The 18,262-nt window shown below is 40.5% G+C and overlaps 2 protein-coding genes across 2 annotated transcripts in view; both read left to right on the top strand.

Annotated features, from left to right (window-relative positions):
- Positions 1 to 14,460, top strand: part of CNKSR2 (connector enhancer of kinase suppressor of Ras 2) — a 475,055-nt gene extending 460,595 nt beyond the window's left edge. Inside the window, exon 25 of the transcript XR_007888446.1 lies at positions 14,451 to 14,460. The gene's annotated coding sequence lies outside the window, so the exon portion shown is untranslated. The remainder of the gene's footprint in view (positions 1 to 14,450) is intronic.
- The window catches only part of PHEX (phosphate regulating endopeptidase X-linked), a 99,151-nt gene that overhangs the window by 37,785 nt on the left and 43,104 nt on the right, over positions 1 to 18,262 (top strand). Inside the window, exons 10-12 of the mRNA XM_051608956.1 lie at positions 431 to 524; positions 7,136 to 7,264; positions 10,819 to 10,920. Of these exons, the coding sequence (XP_051464916.1) occupies positions 431 to 524; positions 7,136 to 7,264; positions 10,819 to 10,920 (325 nt within the window). The remainder of the gene's footprint in view (positions 1 to 430; positions 525 to 7,135; positions 7,265 to 10,818; positions 10,921 to 18,262) is intronic.

Raw genomic sequence — 18,262 nt, 5'->3', positions numbered from 1 at the left:
CTGTTATCTATTCTGTTTCATAATTACAATTTTTGTGCCCTACTAATGAGGAAAGATAACATTCACTTTGATTTATAAAATAAAAATCAGTTATTTTCTTATCTCTAGATAGAACTTTTATGCACCTATTATTATGACACAGTTCTTACCACTTCTATGGAAAATTAAAACTGTCTTTTGAAAAAAGCATTACCTAAAAATTGCATACAAGTAATTGTTACAAATATCCCCTAGAATATGGTTATCATGATAAAATTACATATTAACTGGTTGCAATCCTCCAGATTCTTTAATCAATTTTGTCATCACTCATTAATTTTCAAGGTGACATTTCCACCATTCAGATGAAATGCTTGTAGAGATTTCTGTGCATGCTTTATATCACATCATATGCATTTAATGTCTGACAAAGATATATGTGGTTTAACAGGACTCTTGCCAACTATCTGGTGTGGAGGATGGTTTATTCAAGGTTATTTAACCTCAGTAGACGTTTTCAGTATCGGTGGCTGGAATTTTCTCGGGTAAGTTGATGTTTTTATAGCATTTACAATGGCACTAGTGTTGACATTATTGGTTTCCCTTTTAGTTGCTTATACCTGTGCAAAACAGGAAGTATTTTCCTTGCTGGATAAATTTCTTGCATAACCTTTTTTTTGTTGAAGACTCCTTCTAAAACAAATAAGACGTACATATGCTTGTATATGATCCTAACAACAAAATGTCTTTTAGACATAATGTCTTATGTTGAGGAGTTCTTGAGAACTCCCCTTTAAAAACCTGAGTCTTCTTATGCAGAAACTTGAAAGCTGGAAAGTTTATGAGTTACATGCCAGGGCTGTGACCTGTGCTGTTCCTGCACGCCAAACCTGTTCAGCCAAAATCTAAGATTTAAAAAAACCCTGCTGTTTACACATGCATGAATATAGCTCTGCTAAAACAAAAGTCTAAGATTTCAGCTTTTCTAAATTTGCTTAAACCTCTCTCATGCTCTAGTGCCAGCTTTCACGAGCTCTAGCACGTCCATATGCCAGCCATTTCCACAGAAACGCCAATCAGGTGCCTTCCAGTTTGGGGTTGCAGAAACCCCAGAAGACATTAATCACTGCCTCAAGCTATGAAAGCAGAACTAATTATCTATTAAGTAATATGGGCATTTATGTAAAATACATATATTTGATTAAGTGAACCCTGAATAGAAAGCTACCCTGATAATCCAGTGGGCAGTGTGAGGGCCCTTTAAGCAAACCAAGGTTGTTTCCAAGACACTTCAGTTTTGATGGAAAACTTTTTTTCTGTCATGATAAAAATTAGCTGCTTGATGACATCATGACAACAGGAGGCTGGAATGATGCTGCCAGTGATATAGTACAGGAGGCGTGGGTGCTTTGTGCTCCCTGGTGAACCACACAGGTGGCACCCATAATGTCTTTCCCTGAGTAGTACTGGAATAGTTCTGTGTTGATCACACACCTAAAAATAAACTTCAACAGCTTGATGGAAACTACACAGGAAAGGCTGTCTCTTATACTTCTGAAATGATATTCCAATCAGTCTTGTTAAAGATGCCATTTTCTTCATGCAAAAATGTGAGAAACTGGCTGTCAGAACCACAGCAACAAGTTTGTAAGTGTATCTCCTCTTGGGACACTCCTTGCTAGCCCAGTAAAATAGATTGTTGCTGGCCATCAGCCAGACTGCAGCATAATGCTGAGTTATATTATAGTCAGAAAAATTCCTGGAAGGAAACTTTAAGCTTTGGATACTGTGCATTTTGATATGTTACTTAGCTGATGTCACTTCTCTGGGTGCTTTCTCTAGAAGCTTAGGGAGGAAACTAATTTAAGTTGATTCAATGCTTATTAACAAATGTCATAGAATCATAGAATCATCAAGGTTGGAAAAGACCTTCAAGATCATCAAGTCCAACTGTCCACCCTACAACCTCTGGCCACTAAACCATCTCCTGAAACACCACGTCTACCCGTTTTTTTAACACTTCCAGGGATGGTGCCTCCACCACCTCCCTGGGCAGCCTGTTCCAATGCCTCGTCACTCTTTCTGTGAAGAAATTTTTCCTTATATCCAATCTGAACCTCCCCTGGTGCAACTTGACCCCATTTCCTCTAGTCCTATCACTGGTCACTAGGGAGAAGAAGCCAACAACCACCTCACCACAGCTTCCTTTCAGGTGGTTGTAGAGACCAATAAGGTCTCCCCTCAGCCTCCTCTTCTCCAGGCTGAACAGCCCCAGCTCCCCCAGCCTCTCCTCATAAGACCTGTTCTCCAGACCCCTAATCAGCCTAGCTGCCCTTCTCTACACCCCCTCCAGCACCTCAATGTCCTTCCTATACTGCAGTGCCAAAACCTGCACACAGTGCTTGAGGTGTGGCCTCACCAAGGCCAAGTAGAGGGGCAGGATCACCTCCCTGGTCCTGCTGGTGACACTATTCCTGATGCAGGCCAAAATGGTGTTGTCCCTCTTGGCCACCTGGGCACACTGCTGGCTCACATTCAGCTGGTTGTCAATCAGCACCCCGAGGTCCCTCTCTGCTGGGCAGCTCTCCAACCACTCCTTCCCAGGCCTGTAGCAGTGCTGGGGATTGTTGTGGCCCAAGTGCAGGACCCAACATTTGGCCTTATTGGAATTCATGCGACTGGCCTTGTCCCATCAGTCAAGCCTGTCCAGATCCCTCTTCAGAGCCTACCTGCCCCACCCAACTTAGTGTCATCTGCAAACTTGCTGTGGGTGCACTCTATCCGCTCATCCAAGTCATCAATGAAGATGTTAAACAGGAGCAGCCCCATCACTGAGCCCTGGGGAACACCACTCATGATCAGCTGCAAACTGGATTTATCTCCATTAAACACAGCTCTTTGGACCTGGCCATCTGATCACATTTTTACCCAGCAAAACATGTGAACATCCAAGCCATGAGCAGCCAGCTTCTCTAGGAGAAAGCCGTTGGAAACCTTGTCAAAGCCTTGCTAAAGTCAAGATAGACAATATCTACAGCCCTTCCCTCATCCAATATGTGTGTCACCCTGTCATAGAAGGAGATCAAGTTAGTCAAACAGGACCTGCCCTTCATGAACCCATGCTGACTGGTTGTTCTGCATGTATCCCATAATGGTACTCAGGATTATTTGCTCCATCAGATTCCCTGGTACTGAAGTCAAACTAACAGGCCTGTAATTTCCCAGATCATCCTTCTGTCCCTTCTTATATATGGGGTTTACACTGGCTGATTTCCAATCTGCTGGTACCTCCCCAGTCAGCCAGGACTGCTCCTAAATGATAGAAAGTGGCTTGATGAGCAGAACAGCCCAGAGCCATGAGTCAGCAGCTCATTCCGTACCCAGAGGGTGATAGTACTCAACTATCCTCAAACTGGCAACCAGTCACATTGATGTCCCCCAGTGACTGATACTGGGTCCAATGCTGTTTAACTAATCTTCATAAGTGACCTGGATGTTGGGGTCAAGAGCACCTCAGTGAAGTTTGCTGAGTACACCAAGATGAGTGGAGATATTGACACTCCAGGATGACCTAGACAGGCAGAAACTTTTTGAAGTTCAACAGGGGGAAGTGTAAGGTCTTGTACCTGGGAACACATAATCCAAGAGTGCTGTTCGGACTGGGATCCACCTGGCTAGAGAGCAGCCCTGCGGAAAGAGACCTGGGAGTCTTGGTGAATAACAGGCTCAACATGAGTGAGCAGTGTGCTGCAGTGGCAAAGAAAGCCAACAGGATGCTGGGCTGCATCAACAAGGGCATCACCAGCAGAGATAAAGAAGTCATCATCCTGCTCTTCTCAGCCCTGGTCTGACCACACCTGGAGTGTTGTGTTCAGTTTTGGTCCCCGCTTTACAAAGAGGATGCAGACAGATTGGAGAGGGCCCAGAGAAAGGCCACAAGGGTGATCAGAGGACTGAAGGACCTGCCATATGAGAAGAGGCTGGGAAAACTGGGTTTGTTTAGCCTTGAGAAAAGAAGGCTTTGGGAACACCTTATTACCATGTTCCAGTACTTAAAGGGTGGCTACCAAGATGTAGATTCCCCATTTACAAGGAGTCACATGGAAAAGACAAGGGGTAATGGGCACAAGTTGCTCCTGGCGAGATTCCGGTTGGACACCAGGGGTAAATTTATCATCAGGAGGACACTTAAACATTGGAATAGTCTCCCAAGGGAAGTGGTGGATTCGCCCATATTGGACAGTTTTAAGTCTCAGCTTAACAGGGTGCTGAGCCATCACAAACTGTAATAGTACCTTGAAGGGTTGGAGCAGGTGATCCTTGAGGTCCCTTCCAACCTGGCATTCTATTCCCATTATCTTCCCCCAGAACCTGGAGATGGAGTTAGGTGAGGGCAGTAAACAGCAGTAGATAGTAGTTAATAGCTAAAGTTAAGCTCAGTAAACAACTCAGGGGACAGACTTCACAGGTCAGCAGAAGGACATGAGAAACGGAGTTCAAGGCAAAGGCTTTCTTGAACAGATTTGTCCAGTGTGGATTGCAGGACTAAAGGCACACAAATCATTTGGGGTAATAAAAAGGGCCCACCAACCTCTTGCCAGGTAAATGAAGAAAATATTGAATGACTACTAAAAATATATGACCATGAGGTGAATCGGTGACCCTTAGAGCAAAGGATATATTTTATTCATTTATTCATTAACCAGTCAGCCTCATCCATCATAAGTGTGGTATTTTTTTCACCAGGTTCTCATTTTCTATTGGTGTCTTTTACATTTTTCCCGTAGACATCTTGGCATCAAGACACTTAAACTCTTGGCAAAAACAGGAAAAAAGACATACTGAAACTTCAAAAAACTTTGGGTTGAGAAATAACACAAACCTGCCAACTCTAGAGAAAGTGCTTTGATTACCACATCAGCAACTATCAGCAGCTCCTCTGCAATGGCACTTTGAGTCCTAGCAACTGTGCAGTGACACCTGGGGAAGATATCAGTTAATTATGTTGTGGAGCTCTGAATTGACTGGGAGGGCTTGAAACCTGCTATTTATAGTCACTGTTACTACCTGGCGTACTGTGTTTTAGAGTAGTGCATGAATATTAGGAGGAGCATTTTGAGGGAGTTCTAGCTGGCTGTTGTAACATAAATATCAATAAACCAGCTGTGAGATATAATCTATTTCTCTCGGCTCTATTTTTACTGGCCTCACAGCCTGTGCTGCCTTTCTGTCCTCTTTACAGTCAAGCCTCCCTCAAAATAATGATATTAGAGTTGGAGTAATAATATGTCACAGTCTAAAAGCCAGCTCTTTCTCCTGACTTTTTCTGTGGCTGATTCGTAGTCAGAGCTTTCAGAAGGAATTTCAAAGTCTGATGACTAATGCCATGACTTCCTTTCTTCCCCTGCATTAGGAAAAAGCTCCACTGTGGTTTTGCTTGGACCCTGAAGAGCAGTTTTCTTCTCTCCTTTTCTCTCTCTCTCTCTCTTTTTCTTTTTTCTTTTTCTTTTTTCTTTTTTTAATTTTTTTTATTATCTTGTGCTATATATGAGGATTGAAGAATTTGGAAAAGAGTTCTTTTCAAATTTGGCTCTGTTGAGGAAACTATTGCCTTATTATGTTTTGGTTTGGCCAATGTTGTTTTCTTACAGAAGCAGTGTTCTCTCTGTCATTGAAAATCTATTAGTGCACATACAGTATTAATAAAAAGCATTTGAAAATGCAATTCACTGGTGTATTTAAGTATGAGTCATTGATTAAGCTTAATTACAGACAATATGATGGAGAAAATCAATCTCTGAACTACCAGAATATCTGACCTTCAATAGCTGGGGGCTAAGCTAGTCTGGAATTTTCCAATGAAATCTTTTCTTATTTGAAAACAACAAATCCAAACCTTTCAGTTTTGCTAGAAATTTAATCCTGGGCTCAAAGGAGGAGAAGGAAAAAGAAGAGGCTCAGAAACTACAAGATCAGTGCTTAAGAGGCTTTTATAATCTGTAGGAGGCCAAAACTCCTAGCCCAACTGACCTGGTCTGGTGTGGACTGTGCTCTGCATTTACTCAGCTCACAGGCATTAACTGCTGGACTGGAATTTTGCTTCTTCTCTGTGGAAAAGCTCAAGGAGTTCCTTAAGTGGAAGGGGAACTGTTTGACTCTTGGAAACAACAAAAGTTTCTTAAATCATCACGGCTATTGCTTATATGGACCCATCTCATATTTTGCTGTGTGTACTTTTAAAAATCGTTAACTTCTACCAGTTAACTGGGTAAGCATCCATAGTAACAAAAACATTCTTCCTGTGAGAAGAAGAAACCAAGGCAGCAATAGCTTGAGCTCTGTTTTGCCTTGTTCATTGGCATGTTGACCACTCTTGATGATTTTTCTTTTGAAGCTCATGTATGGTGGTGCAGGGACATCATCAGAGCCTAGACGTGTGTATTTAGCCACCATTCTTTTAGCAAAATATGCACTCTTGTCTACCAACATATTTCTATTTTGGGGAGAAACACATATTCAGTGTTCAGTGTTCTTGATGATTCAAACCTGTTTGCTTCCGAAAATATTCTGTTTGGGAAAGGGACTTAAAGCAACAGGCTGTGGTAGTAGTAGCCAGTAGGTAAATGGCAAAGAAATGTTGATCCATACCTACCAATGTTAGCCATTAGTTAGCACAGATAAATTCATGACAGTGGAGGGCTCTGTAGCAGGTATTTCATAAGGACTGACCTAATTTTCATGAGGATTGACTCCCCAGGCTTCTCACCTAGGCAGTGGATAGAGGGAAACTTTTCCAGGAAATATCTCAGAGCAGGGATTTTCCAGAGGAAAGTGTCTCTCCACTTAACACAGAAAGACTACCAAGAGTAGTCTAAAATTGGCACTTGGGAATGTCTTCCTATAACTAACCCTCTAGTCCTAGCCTTTCTGAGAGATTACCATTGTACTGTTTCTAAGTCTAAAATCTTATAGCTATTTAGTGGAGTTCAAAAGATTTGTCACAGCACTTGATGAAAATAGAAATAATCATAAAATATCATTATTGTTTCCTTTTGGTAGCTATTTGACAAATAAGCTTCAGAGTATACTGTATGTGGATGCAGATTTGTTCTTGAACAGTATGATGTTATGACCTACTTCATGCACCTTCCAACAGGTGATCCATGGAACCACAACTTTGCTGCCTCAGTGGGATAAATGTGTGGACCTCGTTGAAAGTGCTCTCCCCTACGTTGTGGGTAAGATGTTTGTGAATGCCCATTTTCAAGAAGACAAGAAGGAGATGGTGAGTCCTTTGAGATATCTATCTAGAAACTTTGAATTAGTAGCTTCTTCCTCACAAATTGCCTCTGATATTAGACCAAAGTTTAAAAGGAGAAAAAAATCTTAAAAATGCTGTAACTGAATTACAAAAAAAAAAAAAAAAAAAAAAAAAAGTGACAAAGAGAAAATGGAAGAAATTTGAAGAAATATCACCTTTCTGTCCAACTAGGCACTGCCCACTCCTTCTATATGCAGCCTTTCAGACAAATAAATAGCCAGATTAAAGACAGGCTGAACACCACTAATTTATTTAAATACTGACAGCCAGGTTGTGCAGGAACATAGTGAGGGTTATCAATGAGAAATGGTTTAGTACAACTAATATAACTCTATATACTAAAGGTTTACTGACTGATATACATCTCTCTGCTTCAGGATGACCATTTTAAAGCTGACTGTATTACACCTATAGTCTAAGTGAGTAAAGTGTAACTGATGTCCAGCTCAAATTAAGGGACAGGCCAAATTATGTTTAGGGCGATATAGTGACAGTTTGTATTTGTTATTTGAATCTTTTTTGCTCAACACTGAAGAGATATATTCTTCCATGCTGCAGAGTACAAAGAATAGCTGGATGTTCACCCTCATTCTAAAACTTCAAACATAGCTACATTATCATTGCTCCTAATAACATATTAAAATGATTAATTGCCCTTCACAATAATTCATTATTTTCAGTTCACATTTTTCTCATAGGGTTTTCCAATGTCTGCTGTTCCAGCCATTCATTTTCCAACAGTAATCAGTTTAAAATTAACTAATTTAGTTGTTGAACTTAGCTTTCAGCACAGGAGAGGCATAACAATTTAGGAAACGTGAAATAACATCCTGCCCTGTGAGTGACAGCTCTGTGATAGTCCTGCACTACCCTGACTCAGTAGCCCAGAGTTTGTCTGTTTGACTTTATCTAGTCTGACTATTTTCTCAGGGAAGGACTCCATTTTAGACAGACCAACACTCTGATTTGGCTTGTTAAAATCTTTGAGATATGTATTTCCCTCTCAGGCTCGGTATTTCTTCCGCTATATGCTTTCAGCTGGAGTTCCCTCTCTGATATCCAGCTTTTCAGTCCTCTGCTTCTTGATCAAGTTTGTAATGTGCTATTTGGCAGCTTAGTGGCAAAAGTATTTCTGGGATACTACAAACTATTACCTCTGTGCAGGATAAGCAGGAAGAGGACTATAGGAAATGCACAGTTTATGGAGGAAATGAACATTTTTTCATGTTTGTATACGTGGGGGAAAATTATGAGAAGATGACAGAGAATGAGTTTATCTCAAAATGTAACTTAATTGCAATATTTCTTAACATGTACATTCCTTTCAGACCAAATTGTTGAAAAATTACCAAGTCTGAGCTCACAGTAGCATCTATTGTAAGAGATGCATATAAAATGTATCGTGTAGATCACAAGATTGAGACTTACAGTGAACTGCCCATGGAGATAAAATTAAATACAGGTGAAACTGGTTGCAATGCATTGAAAAGTGTGCTTTTCAAGTTAATAATTTGTGGTGTTACCATTTTCATTTCACTGGTTTTCAGTTCTATGTCTCTTTTAAACAGCAAGAAAACACTTGAGAGAAGCACTCGTAATTTGTACAGATTTGAGTTATTTGCTCTTTTTTTTTTTTTTTCTTGGCTTATGGCATATATCTATCTGTGATAAGCAAATCCTGAGTAATGGATAATATGGATTCTTTTTCCCCTATGTTTCGTCACTGGTGTTTCATACCTTAGATACTTCTCTCCTTTTATCAAGAAAGACATTATTTGTGTCTAAATATAGCACTGTTTCTAACGCAGAGTGCCTGCAGTGTTTCTTAGAGCTATGCCTGAGCAATTTCAGTAATAACTTTGATAGCAGGAATAGGTTTCTCCCCCTGCCCCCTGCAGCTACAGCTGGTGCATAAAGCCTAAGTATACACCAGGGGCCAGCTGCAGAGCTTTAGTTTGAACTTGCAACCTCCAAGTACAGGGAGTTCACCTCATTAGTGCACTAAGTTAATTGAGTCAGTGCTCTGTCATCAATAGCTTTAAGTTACCCTATTCCCTAAGATGCAGTTTACTGAGACTGTTGGCTGTTTAGTCATATTTAATGGTAGACAGTTTTCAGTTGCCCCATTTTGTCTCTAAAAATAAGAAAATGGTGTTTGAAAAGGGTAGGAAAAAATGAATAATCAAAGAAGTTTTGCTCTGTTTTGTCTGGCTCCACCACCAATTAAGAGCAGTTCCAGATTAAAATATACATCTGATAAATAAATGACAACTTAGCTAAAGGTAATGTTACTTTCCAGGGTTTAACTCCCACTTGTAATGACATTTTAGAACTACCTGATCTATAGAATAAAATTATATGAATCTCTGGTACCCGACATTTTCATTATTTTAAAATGTAAGGTAACTGATAACACATAGATCCAACAAGTCTTCATGTAATGATTATCTGTCATGTTTTGTGCTATCTTAGCTCTGGTTTAGTCTGTGCTAAAAGACTCCAGTGATGGCTGGATCCCCCAAATTGCCTCACTCTCACAGTATTCTCAGTGGCTATCTGTCATGAGGTTCATCTATTAATATAAATAGAAGCAGCTGATTGCATACATCTTTCTGATCTGTGCTGTCAGATGCATAGGCATGAGGGCATTTCTGCTCTTTATACTGCTATAATGCACCTCTTAGTAATTAGATTTCTTACTTTCTGTCATTTCAGGGTTTTCTTAGTGTACATACTCACTAAACTCCTATTATTATTATTATTATTATTATTATTATTATTATTATTATTATTATTATTATTATTATTATTTAATTGCTTGTGATATACTTGTGGCTTTGCATAGTTGTCTGGAGAAGCAGCTAAGCTGAAATGGTTGTGGTTTTTCCTAGCTTTCCACAAGTGCAAGCTGTCACTGGTGGTTCAAGGCCACAGAAGCAGCTAAGGCTGCTCAGTGTTGTGAGCAGTGGCCTCTGTCCCTGCAGTAAGCAAAGGAGAGGAATACTTCACAACTACAGCTAAATATGGGTTAAATATTTGGATACTGCTTTGTATTTGGGCCATGGTACTGTCAGCCTGAATTCAGTTCTTTGGCAGTATTAAAAAAGCATGTCTCAGTCTGATATAAACCAAACAAGGCTTCAGATTCTCTCTCTGCAGAAAAGGCTTTATCTGTACAACTGCCTTACAGCCAGCTCCTTCTTCTGCATGGGCTAGTGATCTAGAACCAAAGTGTCAGAAATCTCCCCAGATCACTGCAAAACTCCCAGTATTTTTAATGACAAACATGTTGTACACCTGAACGAAAAGAAAATGAAAATAAATTTATTTTCAGAAGCAGTGTCTAAGGACTGGAGAAAGAAGAAATTAGCCTTCAAGAAAGATCAGCAGATACTGTCTGATTTGGAGTCAATAATGTTCTAGTCAAATCCATCACTCCTGCATGTATAAAACCTTTTCTTATAATGATTCTGCTGAGACATATTTTACTGGAGAGGGGTTTGCCAAATGTTTTGCAGATGGAGGAGTTGACTGAAGGAATTCGCTGGGCTTTCATTGACATGTTGGAAAAGGAAAATGACTGGATGGACTCTGAAACAAAACGAAAAGCTTATGAAAAGGTAACAAATATAAATATTGAATGTTTAAAAGCTTAATGTTATGGTGAAGATTTTACTTGATTGAGAAGAGAATGACATGGACTGTACTTGCAGTTCCAGCTACTTACCCATCATTTTGTTTGTGAAGGGACAAATGCCATGTTTGTTTAGGTAGAAGCTGAGTTGTTTGAACTCCTTCTTCTCTGCTGAAGTTATTTTTGTTACCTTGTCCTTCCTCCCTTTCCTCTGTCTTTCCCTGTCTGGCTCTGCCTGATGTAGACTGAGAGGTCATTTCAGATTTGCCTGCACAGTGGCTTTTCTTGACAAGGTTTTCATCTTGATTAGGATGTCAAGGGCAAGTCAACATACAAACAGAAAATGGTGTCTATAACATCTGAGACAGGGGAGGGTATTTGGTGTGAAGATGGAGGATCTAGCCTAGAAGGGGATATGAGAATAGTCCAGGTCTCATACCTTCTCCAGTGTCACAGTGGGAGGCCTACCTTGAAAGTAATCTTCCAGGAGTGCAATGGCCATCCCGACTGCACACTCATCCACCAACAGAATAATGACGTTTATGAAGTATTATGATCAAGGGTGGCATTTACCAGTCCTGATTACTTGCAGAGGGAGCGACCATAAAATGCAGGAGGTAAAGGTGAAGGCAGGAGGAGGTCCCTTTTCACTCTGTTCCCGCATTAACAGCATGTGATATGCGGAGAGGGAACTTGTCCAAACGCAGAGCTCTGCCCCTATAGCAGCAACTGGAAGGAGCATAAACAAAGAGTGGAGGGCAGTGTGTAAGACTGTCTCCTTATTTGTGGAGGCAATGGGATGTCAGTGAATTAGTAAATACCCTCTTTGAGTAAGGTGACATGACAGCGTCCTGAACTGTTCCAGCACACTGTGCTTGAATAAAAATAGCAATGCTTTGATTTAAAAACAAACATGGACTTGAAAGATTTTGGTAATTCTGATGAGAAAGCTGTTGAGACATTTAATCACTGAAAAGTTTTAAATTCCATATACAGCCCACTTACATTTTATACAGCAGTGCTCTTCACAGATGTGCAAATGAAACAGAGCTGCATAAATGCACCAATAAACTCCACAGGAAGAGAATAACAGTAAGATACCAAGATACCATTTATTTCCTGCTAACCTGATGGTAAATGGACTGCAATTATTACTTCTTACTGGCTCTTAAGCTGCACTTTTTTTTTTTTTTTTTAAATTAGAAGTACCTTTAGAAATTAAATTATCTGTAATCTAGGTATTTGACATATTTGGTGCAAACAAAGACCAGGGTGATTTTCTGATTACATCCTTATTATATATCTGTATACATTTACAGGCAGGTCTGTTGTTGATTTTTCTAGCAAACAATCTGCTTAACCATTTTGTTCAAAATTTGCTACCTCGCTATCAGCAGGGAAACAATACAAGCATTGCTGCAAACTAATTAACTCCCTAAAAATCTCTCCCTTTCCCAACTTAGGGAGGGTTTAGTTCAGAAGGTAGGTTAGAACTTTTGTAGGTAGAGATCCTGTTTTCTGTCTGTTGACACATTTAGGAAGCTTATGGCACTTTGCTCCCTCTTTAGGTATCTCATTTAAGTTCCTGGAGTTAATGGGGTGAGTCTGGGCCAAACAATGCATGACAAACTAAATTCTACTAGAACAATAAACATAGTAGTACAAACCATAGCAAATGGTTTAAATCCATTTTCACTGCCCTGAACAACAATTTTCTAGTTTACTGACATAGGAACAAGGTCAAGCTTGTAAGACACGTATGTTATATAATGACTTAGAAATTACAGCAACAATTATGCAGTAGGTCTTAACTGTAAGCTTAAGTTCAGTCTCACAAAAACTGCTACTTGGCTAGAAGGAAAGAATCTAGAGAAACATTTTGGTAGATTTAGACATGGAGTTTGCACATGTTTATTAAATACTGTTTATTGATAATAATGGATATTGGATTTGTCCTCAGACATTTGGATGGTCATGTTTTTAACTGACCACTGTCAAAATAGAGACTAGTGTTATGACAGAGCACAGTAGTGCTGAGGGTACCTTCTTTCAGACAAAGGTCAGAAAAGACTCTCACATTGATCTTCTGTATAGGCAAACTCTAGTATTTTAGCCAATTAATGCTAGGCTGAGCCCAATAACAGTAAAACAACTGTTCCAGTTCTCCGTGGTTACTAACATGTCTGCAGAAGTTTTTTTTTTATTAGAGTAGATATTCTGTTTGGAAATAACTTTCAGTCCTGCATGAGCATCTTCTGCTTGTTTCTATTTCCATAAAAAAAGATGGCACCTGCTTCATTGTTAATCTGATATCCTTCTGTAATAAGATCACTTGCCTAGTAGATGAAGGGAAGATGGTGGATGTAGCTTTTCTGGATTTTAATAAAGCTTTTGAAACTGTCCCTCGCAGCATCCTTCTGGAGAAGTTGTCCAGCTATGAGATGAGCAGTTACAAGGTGTACTGGATGAAGAACTTGTTGAAGGGCAGGGCTCAAAGGGTTGTAGTGAATGGGGCTACCTGTGGCTGCTGAATGGTCAGCAGCAGTGCTCCTTGGGGCTCAATCCTAGGGCTAGTTATGTTCAATATTTCTACCAATGGTTTGGATGCAGGAGTTAAATGCACCACTAGTAGATTTGCTGATGATAGCAATGTGAGAGGTGCTGTTGACCCTCTGAAGGGACAGGGGCTCTTGCAGTGGGATCTACATAGTTTGGAGCATTGAGAGATGATTAATGGGATGAAGTTTAATAAGTTCAAGTGCTGGATTCTGCACCAGGGATGGAGTAATTCTGGGCACAAGCACAAATGTGAAGAGCAGTAGCCAGAGAGCAGCCAGAACAGAAAGAGATCTGGGGGTGCTGGTCGGTAGCAGGCTCAATACGAGCCAGCCATGTGCCCTGGCAGCACAGAAGGGAAATCACATCCTGGGTAGCATCAAACACAGCACAACCAGCCAGCCAAAAAAAGTTATTATTCAACTGTTTTCAGCCTTGGTGAGGTCTTGCCTGGAGTACTGAGTGCAGTTCTGGGCCCCAGCATTTAAGAAGGATGTGAAGGTACTTGAATGCATCCAGGGAAGGGCAATGACGGTAGTAAAAAGGTTGGAAGGAATGTCCTGTTAGGAGTGTTTCAGTAGTTTGGGCTGCTCTAGTTTTGAGAAAGTTGCTCTCCATGGCTTCCTGAGGAGGGAAGCTCCAAGCTTGTCAGTGATTAAGAGATATTTGGACAATGCACTTAACAACACGCTTGAACTTTGGTCAGCCCTAAAGTGGTCCAACAGTTGGACTAGATCATCCTTGTAGGTCACTTTCAGCTGATATATTTTATATAATATTTTACTAGAGTATAGTCTTATTATCAATTAAGTAAAGAAAGGAAGTTATTAATTAGGTAAAAAATGTCTTGGTCTTTTATGAGTAGCTGTCACATGTCTGGACTGTGAGCATGGAGAGACTTCCTAGAAAAACATCTCATCTTGACTACTCTTCTGTTCCTCATGGTGACTGTATCTTTAGATGACAAAACTGTAATGCAAATGACCTGGCAGGCTTTAAAGAGAATTAATTGCAAATGCTCTTTGTGATTTGGTTACTCACCGTTTTGTGTGTTTTCCACTGCCTGTTTTCTGACCGATGCCCACCTTTCTTGTGCATTTGGCTGAGGCCAAACTTGTATACCTTGCTGTCAGCATGATGCTTTGCAATCAAAGGCACCATCGACCTCTGAAGAACTTACAAAAGGCCTTCTGGTAGAATTGATGCTTGCATTTTGCTCTAGGCAGCCTGTCAGCTCCATCTAATCACTGAAATTTTTCCTCTTTGTGACTCTTTGTGCCTGTTCTGTTAAGTTACTCAGGGGGGACACTACTAATCTGATGAGTCCAAGAAATATTAAGAGGATCATATCAACTGGTCCCTGTGCATAGGGAACAAATGTCTTGCAGCTTTGATTTCTGAGAATCACCCTTTTAGCCCTTGCATACTTTGAAGTTAAGGTTTGAATTTCCATTAGGAACAAAACAGTATCATAGGATAACATCTAATAATTTCCTTCTATCCTCCCTCCATTCGCCTCTTTTTGTGATCGAAACGTGGATTTAATCCACCATCTGAAAATAAATCTTGCAAGGAAAGTTTTTAGCAGGGTTAGGTGACTCGGTCTGTCTTCGCCTGCAGTTCTCACCTAGCTCTCTGGATGGAGCTCCTGCTGCTTCCAAAGGAGCTCCGAGGCGAGGAGAAGCATTCGGCTCCGTGCTGTGATGCTGTTTTCTGTCTTGTCCTTCCTCCTCCTCTGCTCTACGCAAGCCTTGTCTTATTGCTCTGTATTTGACAGTCACCTGAAATTTGCTTAAACTATGCCTGTTAATCTCCCGAAGTTTCAATGGAGATCTCTGATTAAAAAAAACAAAACCAAACAAAACCCAAACCAAAACAACAAAAAGCCCACAGAAAACACCCCCTAAAGGTTCCTCTTCTTGCCATTTTAGCCTCTTTCTTTTGAAAGGGTGGTTAAAATTTTCCCTCATTTGAAGGATATACAAATTATTCAACTGAGTACAGCTCCAAGGGGGTGTCTGGCAACAGCCTCCAAGTACCTGACCTCTTGAGTTACAGAAGCTGGGCAGAATGATCCCTCGGCTGCTCAAGGCACCTGGCGAGCTTCATGAGGAAGGCAAGGGGGAGGGAGGGGAGCCTTTTGTTTCCCTTACAGAGAAGGTGCAGATTGCAGCCGGCTGTGTCAGCCAAATGGTATTGACAGCCGCATTTTGTACCTCTGGCCCAGGAGGAAGAGGGAGAACCCACAAATAAAACTCCATCGACACGACTTATGTGATCAGGACGCTAATTTTTAAAATGGTATTTTATTGCTGCTGCTCTTCAAAGGATAATTCAGTAGAAGATCATCCCTGAGATGCATAGTTATCTTGGGCCATTATTTTGTTAAACAGTTGTTTTCTTTCCTTAAACGCCCTTTGTGCTTGGGTTTAACCGGAGGCTTGAAAAAAGGACTTTTACAGAAGAGGCTGTTTTCTGAAAGTTGGCAAATCTCCTGTAAAATAGCCAGTATTGTAGAAAGTTATTTTTTTTGCTTTGCAATGCTATTTTTAAAGCATGGATGATAAGCCAAAAAAAGCTTGTTTTTCCTCTAATAAGATTTTTCTGTAACATTACTAACTTCTTTAGGTCATGGAGCACAAATTCCAAGGTCACTGTGCAATCTTTTTTTGTCTACTGAACTTGGCTGCTGCTTGGCTTTATTTCTCTCCAAGGAAGTTGTATATGCAAAGTTTGTTTTCTTTGCATCTCTCTGAGTCGGAAGAACTGAGGCAAGAGGACCACAGGACAGTGCTTAGCTATAGGTGTCTCTCTTGGGCAGTGTTAGATATCTTTGTTTAGCCTACAGGGTTTGTTCTACTGCTTCAGAGAGCTACAGCGAACCTCCCTAGATAACACAGTGTAGTTTAGGCCAATAGCCCTTAGGAAATCAAAAGCCATCTGTACAAGCCTCAATTTAACAAAGTAAAGGTACTTTAAATGAGGGAAGTGTCCATGGGTTATCCCACTGAAGCCATTCGCTTCTCAGCTGGAGCTTACTGGCTGTATCCAGCCCTTCAGTCAATTAGCTGAGCCCTTGCCATCTTTTTCAGTTCTCCATGGTCTCTCTCTCTCTCCACATTTCGGTGATTTCACTACAAACATGACAGCCATACTGCTCAGAGCAGAGGTCCAATGTCTGGCTCAGATAGTGGCCAAACAGTAACAGATGTTTAGAGATGAACATAAGGACAGGGCAAGCATAAAGAGATACATTCCCACTATCCTCTCCTGGCCTCTGACAATCTGCAGCTCAGTGGCTTCCTAAGACAGAAGTGGTGTTTTTGTATTTATTCATCTTTTTCTGCTGTGACTTTGTCTAATGACTTTTTGAACCCACGACAATTTTTATCATCCACAGCTTCCCATGGCAATGAGTTCCACTGCCTCACTGTGCTCTGTGTGAGATAGCATCTCTTCTTGCTTGTCTGGAAAGTATCTTCTTTTCTCCCTATGTTCTTGTAGTGGCGAAACCAGAGAATCATCACTGTCTATTCTTTTCTCATGCCCACTCTTGCTTATGTGTTACTCTGGCACAGCAATACATCCAGGAAGTATGGAGCCTTCTGTGTTTGTTTGCATAGACTGTCCATGATGTGCACTAGATACAGTTCTGAAAAATCACTTTTCATTAAGATCTGAGGCATACCCAAAAAAAAAGGCCAGACACCACATCTTTAGGAGCTGAAATTAATCTTGCTTAAGGCCATGCTAATTTTGCACAAAGATGACAAAGCGTCTAATTTTGAGAGTGGGCACTGTGTGCTCTGCAAAAGGAAAAAATGCCTTTTGTCCCTTGTGGGGTCTGCAGACCCATTCTATGTAAAATAATGCAAAAATATGATAGAGGAGCCAGCCCTGAATCTCAGTCCCTCTTATACCTCAAGTAGGTTTTTTCTGGAATGAAGGCCAGCATAAGGGTGACAGAATAGCACTTCGTGAAAGAGAGGGATGGAGTTTGAAAATCAAAGAGCCCAAGACACCTTTTACAAGTTCTTTTAACATTACTTTATATCCTTGTTTCAAGGATATCTGAGAACTTCCCAAAGTCTAAGACTGCTTCAGAGCACTAATGACAGTTACCAGACTTGCTTCAGAAGAACATGGAAAAGAAAGGGGAAATTTCCAAAGGCTCTAGCTGCATTTAGACACTTCATTCCTGTTCAAAAGCCAATGAGTCTAACTGCTGACATAAAAATTCAGTGTTTTATCATTTAAATTCTAGAGAAGTTTTATTCAGGTCCTTGTGAAACAACTTTGTCATTTCTAAACTGGAAAGCATACTTCTGCACAGTGGCAGTTGAACCTTGGCCACACTTTTCCTTTGTGGAAATAAACTTTCTGAAATTAGGATAGTCTCTGTCTGGACTAGTACTTAGATGCAAAACTTTAAGGTGCTGCCTAGATTGTAGCAGTTACATTGCAGGGAGCAATGAACCAGTCTTCTGATAGAGTGGAAACATGGATTGGAGTTCAGAATAGGCAGTCACATTTTAACTCTTTTCTGATATGTCTACAGTTCCTTGAGCGTTATATGTGTCACCAGGAACTTATCTTCACAGTGTAACTCATCTTTATCCTACTGCAGGAAGTGAAGTAGACACTGCACAGCTCATAATTATGTAGGGGATTACTACTTACCTAGCTTGGAATTTGGTCATGACATTGAGGCTATTATTCCCACATCATCCCTGAGACAGCTGTTTGGAAAATGCCAATGTTTAGGGTAATAT

The sequence above is a fragment of the Apus apus genome, chromosome 1 (genome assembly GCF_020740795.1).
Source record: "Apus apus isolate bApuApu2 chromosome 1, bApuApu2.pri.cur, whole genome shotgun sequence".
Lineage (NCBI taxonomy): Eukaryota > Metazoa > Chordata > Aves > Apodiformes > Apodidae > Apus > Apus apus.
The sequence above is the reverse complement of the archived record's forward strand: the minus strand, read 5'-3'. Positions and strand labels throughout refer to the sequence as shown.